This window comes from Artemia franciscana, chromosome 19 (assembly GCF_032884065.1).
Source record: "Artemia franciscana chromosome 19, ASM3288406v1, whole genome shotgun sequence".
NCBI lineage: Eukaryota > Metazoa > Arthropoda > Branchiopoda > Anostraca > Artemiidae > Artemia > Artemia franciscana.
Window position 1 is genome coordinate 17,117,567 of NC_088881.1, and position 14,441 is coordinate 17,132,007.

The 14,441-nt window shown below is 33.2% G+C and overlaps 1 protein-coding gene across 2 annotated transcripts in view; it reads right to left on the reverse strand.

Moving 5' to 3' along the window:
* Positions 1–2,337: 2,337 nt before the first annotated feature.
* Positions 2,338–14,441, reverse strand: part of LOC136039353 (ribosomal protein S6 kinase delta-1-like) — a 34,749-nt gene continuing 22,645 nt past the window's right edge. The window contains exons 3-7 of one of the 2 annotated variants that reach the window (XM_065723014.1): positions 13,832–13,996; positions 11,867–12,000; positions 9,744–9,971; positions 4,262–4,565; positions 2,338–3,639 (exon numbers count right to left, since the gene is read on the reverse strand). In XM_065723014.1, the coding sequence (XP_065579086.1) occupies positions 3,502–3,639; positions 4,262–4,565; positions 9,744–9,971; positions 11,867–12,000; positions 13,832–13,996 (969 nt within the window). In that variant the 3' untranslated portion in view covers positions 2,338–3,501. The remainder of the gene's footprint in view (positions 3,640–4,261; positions 4,566–9,743; positions 9,972–11,866; positions 12,001–13,831; positions 13,997–14,441) is intronic. The other variant, XM_065723015.1, reaches the window with a different exon arrangement.

Sequence of the window (14,441 nt, forward strand, 5' to 3'; positions counted from 1 at the left end):
AAAACAAACATAGGATGAGAACAAGCTGACATATTAAAACATCGAAACCAAAGGGAGCTACGATAAAACACAAGTTCTGTAACTTGACTAGCTATTTAAGAGCAGATCCAACTGAATGGGAGAGTATTCATTTTCCTATGTTTTGCTATCATACTTCCATCTCATGAACATAAAATTGGACCAATTTAAGTTTTAAATTTTTTATTACAGCAAGTATGAGATCAAAAGGGAATTTCATCACGCAATTACTTCAGCAATGTGCAATTACAGTAAAACAGAAGCGAAAATCAACTCAATATACATCAAAACTTTGTTGTGTTCACTCCAAACACTACTTACATAGAAAGCATCAAAATCAGGTAAAATCAACACTAATATCTTGCCAAACCGAACAAAGGATAAAAAGAGAAGACATAATAAAAGTCACTTCTTTAAAGACTGGAATAAAATACGAGCTAATAAATAAAATCTGCGATAGAAATGAAAAGGTCTAGAACAAAGGTAATTATTTCAGTAGTTCTTAAGCCATTTTAACGAAGCAAGTTTTAAAATGTTTTGATGTTTAACATTTCAAGAAATTGGTTTACTCTTAGTTGAAAAGAGTCGTGAGAAACTCTACTGAAAAGAATTCATTCTAAAAGCGAGGATAAATAAAATAAAAATACATAAAGTTTTTTTGAATTAAGCACTAAATTATTTTTTCAAGTCAATTCGACTTAGTCCAATAAACTTATATACATTACCTAGATTCAAGCAAAGAATGAAACAAATAAGCAAATCTAGATTGTTTTCTTCAAATCTCGATTGGCGTATTAAAATTAGAACCTACAACCGATCTTCTTTCAGAATTTTCACCACTGTTTATTTATGAACACGGTGAAGCTGCGGTATCTAAACGTTTATTTTAATTGTCCAAACAAAAGGATCATATTTTAAATTCACCAGTGCTTCTAAATTATTCAAGGTAGCCAGTTAATTTCTAGCCATCAAAAATCAGTGGAACGTTGACAAACGTCGCTTAAATGAATAATTTGTCATTTACAAGTAACACGAAAAAAGAAAAGATTGTTCTTGCTATAACGAATTTTCGTTTTTAGAGGATTTTAATCCCTTTTATTACATTGAAAAATATTTTCAACCTAAAGGAGCATGGCAATTTGCAAGACCTATGATACGTCGCTCAGTATTTGCCTGAAAGTACACAAAATAGCAATACTTCATAATTTTATAGGAATAGTACTTAAAAGAAAACATCATTTCATAGACTGGGATTTGAAAGTACGGGTCCTCATTCTAAATTTATAAGTTCTTTTTTTAATTAATTTCAGGTACTATTTAAGGTCTTCGCCATCGCCACCTGGTTCTATATATTATAGATAGTGATTGAGTTCCTTTGCATAGATCTCCCAAAAATTTAAAATTACGAATCGTTAATATACAGCATCCAATAGATGCGAATAAGCTACATGTAAAAAGAGGACAATGAGCATAACAAATTTTCAAGCGGTGTATGGTTTAAATTGTCGCTCTTCCAAAAAATTAAAAAACTTGGGCCCTTACCGATACACCATAGCAAGATTACAGCAAGAGTCCTTAGAAGTCTACATAATTCTATAATAAGCAATATCAACACGGCTTTTCTTTTTTGGTAGAATAAACCTTATGTCTGACAATTCTAACATTAATTCGAGTTAAGGCTCAATAACAAAAGAAGCAAAGCCAGAGCTCACCATTTTTGCTGACGAAAAATTACAACATTTTGCTTTCCTTAATATAATTTTACTAATATTCAGGATGAAGTTATATAAGGTCTTTGACTGCGCACTTTTTATACTCGAAAATTAATAATTACTGTAAGAAAATAAAGAATAAAAAAGCCAACAATAACCAAAATTTATTTTACAAAAATCATGATTTGTTTTTCGTTTACTAAAAGTAACTGCTTTTCATCCAACAACAAAATACTGTTTTAATTATACTTGGAGGAAATTATATCCATTATCTATGGAAAATTGGACAAAAAAAAAATTTACTGAGTAAACCAAGTACTTTGGAGTTTTTTTTTTTTTTTTTTTTTTTTTTTTTTTTTTTTTTTTTTTTTTTTACTGCGGTGTTTTGCTTTTTCTTTTTTTTAAAGAGCTTTCTGGAAAATACCAAAATATTACTTTCTTTTTCAAGTCCTAAAAAGGCCACCTGACACCTTTAGCTGACACAATTTTTACCTGGTATGACATGATATTTTTTTATTAAAATAAATTAAATAACGTTACTGACGATTTTGTGAAATATTTCCTTTTCCTTTTCTTATCTCGCGCAGAATCTAGTGATTAAATAAGAACTTGATTTTCGTACGCAGTTATTTTGTACATCATTTTCCTAAAAAGGAAAATGAAAACAACAGCCGAACGGGTACAAAACACAAAGAAACATACATCCTGATATCAAAATGATCCTTCAATTTTTCAAAAACAAGTAAAAAGAAACAAGAAACAAAGGAAAACAAGTAGTAAATAGTTTTGAGTTAGAAATACACAGCAGCTGGTGTACTTTGGCAATGAATTACAAGATATTAATTTCTATAGCAATGTAGAAGAGAAATGACACACTTGATTAATTGCCTCATTTTCTTAAGTACTTCATCCAACAGGCCCATATTGCAAATATAACCAAATTAGAATTAAAGAGAAATAAAAGCCACAGCATTATTTTCACTGGTTAAGCTGAACACTGAGAGATATTGTTTCAAAACCTTTTGGTCAAATTAACAAAAACGACAATGCAGCTGGCAATGATGGTTTAAAGCCATTAATTCTTAATTTTTATGATCACATTTTCACAAGAGTATAAACGTACAATTCTAGTATTTTGAGATCAAGATAAGAGAACAAATAGATTAATATGCCCTAAGTTAACAAAGAAAAACCAATATGGCTACTTTCACACACAAAAAAAGACAGTGAGTGATGAAAAAAAACATCTTAGCTACTCTGCACGAACCCGCTTCCATGAAGAGGTGACAGGGGGAAGACGCCCCCCCCCCCTAGAAAATGCAAAAACAAAAAGGAGCAAAACTTTAGCGAGTCAGTTGATTTTTTATCCAAATATCTTTTTTAACTAAATTCTTAATTTCTTACTGACTGTAAAATTTTGTGGGTTTTTTCATTTTGTGTTCAGTTAATCGTATTAGCCAGTGAGGTCTCACAACTTATTTAACACCCCTCCCATACATTGATCTAAAGGATTCTCCCTCCCTCAAAAATTAAATGGAGTCGAAAAATGCATCTTTACCTGCCTCCTTCCCACTCTATCAGAAAACTTTCTGATCAGTGCGACTAACTCGACTCTTACTTCATTGCAAGGAGAGTCTTACACAAGGACTGAGCAACACATATTTTACAATATATTCATTACCTAATTATTTAGAGGATATTTAAATAGCAACTAAGAAAAAGCGATAATTGTTCCGTCGAAAGTTTTTGTGCACTTGTTCTTCCAAAGACTTCAATCATAGTTGTGCAAGCATGACCCAATTTTTGATAGATGGCTCCAATCAACAGGATGAAAGAAGGGATGGGCTTTGATTTCCTCAGCTCCACAAATGCCTGCCCCTAATCGTTCATGTGGATGCAATTCTAATAGCTGAAAGAAAAGATATGAGCATAGTAACAATTATTATGGTGCAAAAGGTATATAGATGGTTCAATGTTAAAATAACTCCTGTACAATATGAAAATAAAGAACGATCTGATGACAGATTAAGATCAAACACACAAAAAAACTCAGCTTCTAGGTCTCGACAAGTCAAATAACAGCTGCAATTTCCACCAGTAGGTTTTGTATTGTCCTTTTAGCATATAATTAATCATCAATAAGAGAACTTTAGAGAATCAAAACCGAAAACTTGAAAAGAAAGTGAATAGTAAGCACGTGTTATTATTCCACATTATTTTCCTATTGTTAGCCATTTTCATTTGCAAGAAAATATCAAGCAATCAAGGACAAAGTTCGTGCCCAAAAAGTTGTGCGTTCTATTGCTATTCCTCTTTGACTCACTTTATGCTAATCCTCCATGCTTTGGTTACATCTCTTGAGTCATAAAAAAAAAGCAAATGAAGAACGGGCAAATTTTTAAATGCTAAAAGGAAAAAAAGAGCAATCCCCACGCAAACAGAAATGTTTTTTGAAATATATTTTGGAAGCAGAAATACATTTTGACCTTTGACAAATTCACCTAGACAAAGAAAGTTAATTTAAAACTCACCCTGCAAACGAGATCTTTAGCCTCCTCAGACAGCCAATCCTTAAAGACCATACACTGGGGTGACCCACCTTTCTGTATATTCCAGGAAAGTGGTTCTCCTGTCAGCAACTCATAGATAATTGCTCCAAAACTCCACCAATCAGCAGCTGGAGTAGGATCATATAAACCAACTAACTCTGGGGCTGAATAAGAGCTCCTAATACAATCATAAGGTTTCTCAACATCGAAACCACTCAGTATTGAGTAATATGTGAGCATCACATGGCCAGTATGGTGCAGCAATATGTTCCCAGGATGCAGATCCCTGTAAAATGAAACAGCGTGAGAATAAATAGCATAAAGCCTGTTATGCTTCCTTCTTATGAGATATTCTATTAATCTTGTCTTTCAAAACTTATACAGTTCTCTCTTTATCATTCATGATTGAATCTTAAATGAATACTTCATTAGTTGTCTGGAACACAAATTTCATTGACTTTCGTTCTGATAGCCATTTTAAAATGTCAGCTCATCTAGTACTTAGTTGCAGTAGAGTAAGCTAACAATCATTTTCATTGCGTTAAGAGTTAAACACTACATACTGCGGCTCTTACTTAGGTGGTATTAAATTCAGCAATAGTCCACAGCTCAGTTTGCCCAAATTTCTAAGTACACCTGTCCTGCTTGGTATTCTGATATCTCCAAGAAACTATTAGACAGGATTGAGGCAGTTAAAAAACGATACGGCTCGTCAATAGTGCTCTTTATAACCCTAGATAAAATCCATATTTCCCTAGTCTGCCCCCCCCCTAGACGGCGCTTCCCTCGTTCCGCCTCAAGGGAAATCCCTAAGTTTATCCTAATAAAACATTCATCAGTAAGATTTACAAAAACATTCCTCCCATACAGTGGCGTCAATTAACAAAAATAGGAGGGCTGGGGGCAATTATTTTAAATCTAGGGGGAAGACAATTCTGTCGCATTTTGTTCAATGAAAAATGCAAAAAAAAGGTCTTCTTTAATGAAAATATCAAAAGAAGGTGTATTTTCCAGAATATAGAGGGAAGGGGAGAGTTATTTTTACTTATTTAGCATAATTCAATACTAAATAAGTGAATCTGATCCCCCTCATCTTTTTTTTTTACTATTTTATTAAATACTAGCTGTTGGGGTGGCGCTTCGCGCCACCCCAACACCAAGTTGGTGGGGCGCTTCGCGCCCCCCAAGCCCCCCCGCGCGCGTAAGTCGTTACGCGCCATATTAGTTACGCGCCATTGTAGTTGTGTCCCTGTGTCCCACCTGTGAATATAGATAGATTTATATATGTGTTTCAAACTACGTAAAAATTGCGAACATACAACATTTTTGGCTTTCCCACTACTGGAAGCTTTCCGTTTCCAATTGCCAGCAATTGATCTGAAAATGTTTGACCAGAATCATCGTTTTGCAATCGGACACGCATATTTGTAGTTAATTTTAATATTTTTTACGTGTGCCCATAAATTAGAATTTTTCAGGCAAGCATTCATTTCGTCTGCAGGAGTTAAACTACGTAAAAATTGCGAATATAGAACATTCTTGGCTTTCCCATTGTCTGTGCATATACAAAGCCGTATGCACTAATAATGACGTCATATGCAAACGCTCTTTTTACAAACAAACAAACATGCATACATACAACTCGTTTTTATATAGATAGATAGATAGATGGATACAATACAAATTAACTGCGTAAAACTTGCGAATATACAACATTCTTCGCTGTCCAATTGTCGCTGCATATAAATAGATTGTCAGGTTTACCGACCCTCGAACATGCAACGTACAATTGTCCATGGAAAAAACAATCAGTATTAAGATCTATACCACATTTTTCTAATGATTGACCTTGAGCTTTGTTAATGGTGATTGCAAATGCTAATCGAATTGGGAATTGCAATCTTTTAAATTGAAAAGGCAGATCCGTTGGAATCATGGGAATACGAGGAATAAGAACAGCCTTACCCTCAAAATGCCCTGTCAAGATTGTCGCCTTTATTAGGCTTTCCATTGTTTTTTTTACGGCAAGTCGCGTGCCATTGCAAAGCTTTGGTGGGTCGCCTATTTTTAGTTGTAGCACGTGTGGTGGAAACCCTGAAAGATATATGGAATTTAAAAATTCAGATGGATAATTAACCGCTTCATTTGGTTCCAAAACTGTGTCGACTGACTTGCAAAGGACTGCCTGGTCTCGAATCTTGGTCAAAACAATATTGTTGATTTCGTGGACGTCTATATTTTTGGGTGCGAGAATCGCTCTTTCACTTAGCCATTTATTATTTTTATAATTTTTTAGAATATTCGGAAATACTTTTTCAATCAATTCATTTTTGGACGTCACTAAACTACAGAAATCAGCAGGTAGTTGTATACGTCCTGAAATTGAGTCTATCGTATCATAAATGTCTTTTTGTTCCGACGTTAACTTGTAAATGTTATTTTGTACATACGACAATAGATCACTCGTACTGTAACTTTGTTCACGATCCAATTCTACACATGTCGAAACAGCAGCGATACGGTTAGGTGAAGGCATTCCCAAATCCTGAAGAGGTTTGTTTGCCATACGTACGCACAAATCTTCTATAATAACTAAAAGCCATTTATTATTTTTATAATTTTTTAGAATATTCGGAAATACTTTTTCAATCAATTCATTTTTGGACGTCACTAAACTACAGAAATCAGCAGGTAGTTGTATACGTCCTGAAATTGAGTCTATCGTATCATAAATGTCTTTTTGTTCCGACGTTAACTTGTAAATGTTATTTTGTACATACGACAATCGTACTCATACTGTAACTTTGTTCACGATCCAATTCTACACATGTCGAAACAGCAGCGATACGGTTAGGTGAAGGCATTCCCAAATCCTGAAGAGGTTTGTTTGCCATACGTACGCACAAATCTTCTATAATAACCAAAGTGTCGTTATAAATTTCTGATGTAAAATCAAAAGTCATTTCTGACGTCTCTAACTGTTTTCGATGGAGTATATCTTCGGACATTTTTGACTTATATTTTTCCCATAACTCTGTAGGAGCTGATGGAGAGCAAGTGTACGAATTTGACTTGGGGTTGACGTTTCGCACGCGTCATTGATGCAGTTATCCCAGTGTTGGTCATTCTCCAATAAATTCAGAGCTTGGCATGCACTACGGTAAGTGTCATGTATAGTACCGTTTACAGTTCTCAAATACTCAAAGGATGTCGGACCGGGTACATTCACCAAAAGCAGGCGTAGAAAGAAGCATTCATGTTGATTGGGGTGAACGGTGTAGAGTCTTCCTATCGTGGTATCTTTGAAGATGGTAGGTTGGCCGTAAACCCACTGGTTATCTACTTCGATGGTGGTACCGTTGCCATTGTAGGTTTTTCAGTCATTTTACAATTAAAAATTTCTCTTTCAACGGTCTTCTTACAATTAAAAATTTGTCTTTGAACGATATTCTTAAATACCTGTGTCCTGGTCGTCATTTATATTCCCTGTGTCCCGGTCGTCATCTGTGTCCCGGTATCCCAGTCTGTAATTTCTCTTTTTTCTTTTTTCAGTTTTCTTTTTCTTCTTTATTTTTCAGCTTCACTATGAAATACATATCGCCGAACCTTTGTTTTTTTAACTAAAATCTGGTAGTCATTGATGACCTTTTCCAAGTCAAAATCCCAAACCCAATCATCATCGCTATCATTTTCAGTTTTAATATGTTTTGACTCTCGCTGTCCAGGTGGATCTTCATTTAACTGCGCGGTTTTGCGTTCTTTAGCCTCAAGCCTGTTTCCTTGCTGTTCTTTTGATTCCTCGGCACGCTTTCTTTTCTGACTTTCTCTATCAGCAGCAAGTTTTTTGGCATAGACTCTTTGAGCATCTTCATCAGTCATTGTAAACTTAAACATTAATAGAATTCTACGCGAACATATGTCTTATATAACTTGAATGACGTCACCTTCAAAGCAAAAATGATGGCAACTAATTTCATGACGTCAGCCGAAACATGACGTCACCTGATCCACAGATCCACAGATCCACACACAGACAACTTATTTTTATATATATAGATTGGACACGCAAATTTTTTGGGTCATATTTTACGAACTTACCTCAGTTTTTTTTTATACAACATTTTATGTATGGCTAAATTCGTTTTCAGTTATTTTTAAGGTTTGTTTTTTGTTTTTTTGTTTCCATTTTCATTTTTTTTTTTGCTTGACACAAGAAGTGAACTGAGCTCTAATAGAACATACGATGATCTTTCTAAAAAAAAAAAAAAAAAATCTTAAATGGAGTATACCTTTCAGAAACCAGCAACACTTGCTCCTTGCGGTCCGCAACAAAATTCCAGGAAAGTGTATTATTTCAGACAGAAAAGACTGCACTATCTTTAACATCAAAATTAAAACCATTTTGTTCTTTAGACGGAAGTTATAGGTGTTTAGGATGAAAAAGTTATTTCAAATTTCAAAAACATACACTATTGTCTCTAAAAAAAAAGTTGGTATAAAGGAACAGACATTTTTGAAAACCTTGTTTTTTTTAATATGTAATTCCAACTATTGTCCGAAAGATTTTTAAAATTTAAACAAAAACAAATTAAAGAATTTAACATTAACAAGCACAACGGTAAATGACTTGGTTTCAGTTCTCGATTTACATAACAGATCACCGTAAAAAAAAGGTTCTGGGGTAAAAATAAAAACGATTTTACTGTCTAAATGGTGGTAAAGTTGGTGTCTACAGGGCCAGAAAGGAAGAGGGGGAGGGTAGAGAACTAAACCCACCTTCCATCACAATTCTAGTGTTCAGTAGAGAAACCTTTTGATTCCAAACAACAATGTTATTCTACCAATCATCTGACGGAGAAACTAAGTGCTTTTAATCCAAATTAGATCTTAAAAGATTATTTTAAATTAAATGTATTTTATATTCCTGTCAATTTTGGGTATTAAATCTCATTTTGGGTAATTGTCTTACGGAATATACGAATTTAGAGGTTAAGCGATTGGTATTAAAATTTGAAAACATAATAAAAGGAGAATTATTCGATTAAACTTCAGAATAACAAGCAGATAGAGACAATTTTAAAGCGTTAAATAATATTCATTTCCATACAGAGGACTTAAACACTTACTTTTCGGCATTTTTAGCTATTAGATGACATAAGAGTTCGCACTTTTATGCGGTTTTGTACATTTTCGAAAGAAAAGGGTCAAAATACGGAAATCCCCTCTTCTAAGTAGGACCTTTCAAGAACTAATATTGTCCTAAAATAAATTAGTACTTTCTCGGAGATTCGTCATTATAGATTCTAAACACTCAAAGGTACAATTTTGCCGATAAATATTGCTCGCTTGTTGCTGACAACAAACTATGCAACTAGCAATTGCAACCCAATTTAACAATAATCCTAGCACTAAAATGAATAAACAACTACAAAGAATCAAAATAGAAAATACAATAATCACAAACCCCCAGACAAGCCCCTGTTCGTGCAATGCTTCAAGTACAAGGAGTATCTCCGCAGACCAAATCCTTACTGAAAACTCAGGTAAAGCACAAAAAGGGCGTCGGGATAGTAGCTGAAATTCTGGCAAAAATTCTTCCATATCCTTAAGAGCATCATAAGATTCAAGTTGAACATTTTTTTTTGACGGATCCACATTAATTTTCCTCAAAAAGTTCCACAGCTTTCCAAGTCTGAAAGAATAAAAGCTTCAAATAAGTCAAATCAATATTGAATGGGCATCAGGATTGGGATGGGCCTAATTTTACTGATGAGTTTAGTATAAAAAAGGAACTAAATTAGGCATCTCTATTTTTGATCATTGTAATTGAGGTAAAGAACCGCTATTATTGTTATTGGTTTGCTGATGATATAGCCAATCTTAGCTTCAGAGGCATTAATGCATTTATTCCTGAATAAAGTGCTGAAATCTTACTAGAGACAGCAAAATATGACCTACACAAGGTCGGGCTTGCTTTGAGTATGAGAAAGCACCCTTTTACCTAACTCAGTCCTGAAAAAGAAAAGATTACATGAAATTAGAGCTTCTTAAAACGATTAAATCCGGTAACTTCCTATTTGATCACAGTCGGATGAATACGACTATTTAAAAAAAAAAAAAAAAAAAAAAAAGGCGAGGTGTACCTCAAAAAGCCTGCAAACTGAAATATCTATGAGACGTTAACGAACAAGTAAGGCGTGCATTTAAGTATTATTTATGAGCTCACGAACAAGCTACCTTTAATCATAAACAAAGAAAAAACGAAGAGGAATTCAAAATAACAAAACAAGATTGCAAATCTTTGATACGACAAAATTGGTAATGGTATGTCGATAATTGAAAGAATTAATGACCTTATGACTTTTCTTACAAAAATACCAACAGGCGGAATAGGCCTTAAATCAAACATAAAATAATACCAAATTTAAAACTAGGCAATACTTGCATTGAAATTTGAATATACAGTCGGGATTGGAGGCATTCCAATATTAACCTAGTTTCCTTGATTTAATTCTGATAAACAGCCAGCCAACTGATTCCTGATGCTAAAAAACAAGCTTGGAGAGAACATGAACACAAAGAAAAGCAAAATACTAGATTAATTCACAACACTTATTTATTTCAATCAAAATCAAGGAGTGTAAAAGATGTTAAATAGAATTGCAAACACATTCTAACAAATTGAATCAAGAACGGATCTACAGGGAATAAAGAAAAAACAAAAACAAAAAAAAACAATAGGAATAGAAAAAAAATTGTAGAATGAACCAGATAAGAATAAGGAAATAAAACTCACAACCATTTGTTAAATCCCAGGAAGAGGTGAAAGGTTATGGAAAGAAAGAATACTTCCACACCTACGGTTAAAGTAATTCATCTGAATCTTGATGGAAAAAAGTAAAACAGTAAAAGAAAAGCTATCAGGACGAAAAGGAATCGACACAGCAAAAAATTGTTTCTGTTTCTCGAGACTCAAGGAACTAAGGTTTATGACTTCTGTCACAGCGCGTCCAAAGAGTAGCGATCCTCGAGCTAAAATATCCAGGGAACTGACACAACTTTGCATTTCTGTGCGGGTCTGAGGTGGCAATATGCTGTGACGAGTTGTTTTTTTTCCTCTCTTTCCCGTCTTCCCTGCAGCACTCGCTTTGCTCAGTCAGCAGTTCGGGTCTTTGGTCTGCACGTCATTTTGGATGGGAATTCATGCCATCTTTATAGGAGCTCTACGTTTCTTTCTTTCTACTTTGTTTACGAAAAGCTAATCAACACCTTCACAACTTCAACTCATTACCATATTTTATAGTATAACTACAATACATGTTAATATTCCTGAAGTTCGGTCCATTAGTTTAGGTGTACTTATAATAGGCAAAAAAGCTCACTTCGTGTGATCTATGACTAGTGAATTTTGTTTTCTTTTTACCTTGTTTGCAAAAAAAAAAAAAAATAACTGATCACTCTGTATTTCTTATCGTGCTAACTACAGTTAATGTTTAGCGGCAATAGAAGTTCAAAACAAAAGTTCGTCGGCGGATGCCCCCTACCCCTTAAAAGAAATTCTGTATAAAACTCAAATTCTGTACTAACCTTAGTCTTTCGAAGAATAGAAAATATTTGTCTTCTGTTTCTATCAGCATTTTCAACTGAACCACGAATGGAACTGATTGTGGAAGTACTGTGACGAAATTCATGCAAGCTCCCATGTTACACTTCTCAATTGACTAAAAAGAGATCTTTTTTCTATTAATTCTTTAATGAGTAAATATACTGACTTGGAAAAGCAAAGAAACTTGATAAGCAAGAGAACACGAATTGAATACAGGTTAAAAAGAAAAACCTGGTTAGGTGACATAAATTAAGAGAAATAAATAAAACTGAAAACGGACGATTTAAAATTATCAAAAAAAAACATTATTCATCCCAGAACCAGCTTAAAAAATGCTGAAAAGAGCAGGGGTTACAAAATATAAAAAAAACTAAATCCTTAAATCTTAAAATACTTTTAGAGGTCACACTGGCAATGCATGACAAAACAAGAAACTCGACGCAATTCACACTATTCCTGGCAACAAACTCGACTCAAATATTTCGGCCGACCAAACAGGTGTCCTCAGTGGAAAAATAAGATGAAAGTCCACCTGGCAATATAGAAAGACAAACCTTAAATTACAAAATAAAAGAGAGAAGAAGTTATTTCTGAAATAATAGTGGAAAGGCAACTGAATAAAAAACCTGATAACGAATGGCATAATTAAGCTTTTAATTGAGAACACATTTTGAACAATACTTTTCTGAATCCTAATCCCTGTCCCCATTTGGTATTATCGGATTTTTAATTAGTCTTTAAAATATAATACTGTGAAAAGTTAGAAATACTAGAATAGCTGTAAATTGACTAAGATAAGTTTCCGCAGCAATTTCTACTAAGGCCAACTTTTTGCTGAATGTATTTTTAATTGCACCTCCCTCTTGAAAACTGTCCTGAGGCCTTAAGCGAGGTAATAATAGAGGTGTTGCTAAACAAAACAAAGTGGTTTGAGCCATCATAGACATGTTCGCCCAATGCAGTCATAATTCTCAGGCCTTTGGTATAACTTAATGACTTTTTCGATTAAAGATTAATGTTCTGAAACATTCTCTTCTTATGGTTCGTGGATCCTTCCAACACAAAAACAACCACAAGGACAGGAGATTCTATATGCACCACTACCCAGAACTGGGCAGGCTTCAAACTTTTCACAAATGAAAAACTTAGAATTCTATATACATTTTTAAAGGCGATATTAAGTTATGATTTTTTTTTAAATTTCCTTCCAGATACGGAGTAATTTCTGTTCGTTTTAAGTTTTAATGTCGCTCCTTACTTTCATTTAAAAAAACTTGTTTTTTTTTATTTAATTAGAACATGGATCGCCTTAAATTATTTTTCTATCATGAAGTCTGGCTTGGAATTAGCAAAACTCGGCATCAATCAAAATGCTATAAAACACAAAAATAATGTCTGATGCAACGATTCTGGTCTCATGGACAGCTTGAGAAGAAATTGTAATTGGATGCCTACAAATAAGAGAGATTTACGAGTGCTAACCAATATACGATGTCTTAAATAAGACTGATACCAAAAAAATTCTTCTACTAGAAAACACTTGAATTAAAACAGACATTTTGGGTAATAGGTACAATTGTATGATTCATTCTTTATTCTCAGCTTTAAAGTTTAGAAAAATGTACATTAGTATGTTCAAAATCGGGATAAAATCTATACTAAGACCAGTTCGAAACATTCAAGACACACAATTCGCTGAAACAACATGTTTGTGGGCAAAACAACAGTAAAGAATTGTTTAGAGTGATGTTTTTTTTATGAACTAGAATCGAAAATAGAACTGATCACACCCACATTAAACAAGGCCTTAATCTTGCCGTCAACAACTATTTCAATTTGTTTTATAAAGTTAATTAGCTAAAAAAAAAAAAAAAAAAAAAAAAAAAAAAAAAAAAAAAAAAAAAAAAAAAAAAAAAAAAAAAAAAAAAAAAAAAAAAAAAACAAACCTTAACCGCATATGTCGCCTCACTATTCTTATGCTTCACAAAAATCATATTGTCTTCTATTCCAGTTACCGTCATAGACAAGAGAGTGTCATAAGGCGCTTTGAAAGAGTTTATGACTTCCATACAAGAGGCAATTGGAACCATATTACTCCAATGACTTCTATCCTAAAAGAGCGCGAATTCTAATATATATATATATATATATATATATATATATATATATATATATATATATATATATATATATATATATATATATATATATATATATATGTGTGTATATATATATATATATATATATATATATATATATATATATATATATATATATATATGTGTGTATATATATATATATATATATATATATATATATATATATATATATATATATATGTATATATATATATCTTTATATATATATATATATCTTTTCTGAAACATATCAGTAACGCATAAGCATAACTTTAGTTGTTTTTTTTTTTTAACTTAGGGGGTGGCCACTCTGCAGTGAGTGCAGCGTTTTGGAGTGATTTCAATTCCTTCTTCCTATTTGTCTTTTACAGAAGATTTGTACAAGATTTTTCTTCTCCAGGGAAGTAATCGAAAACTT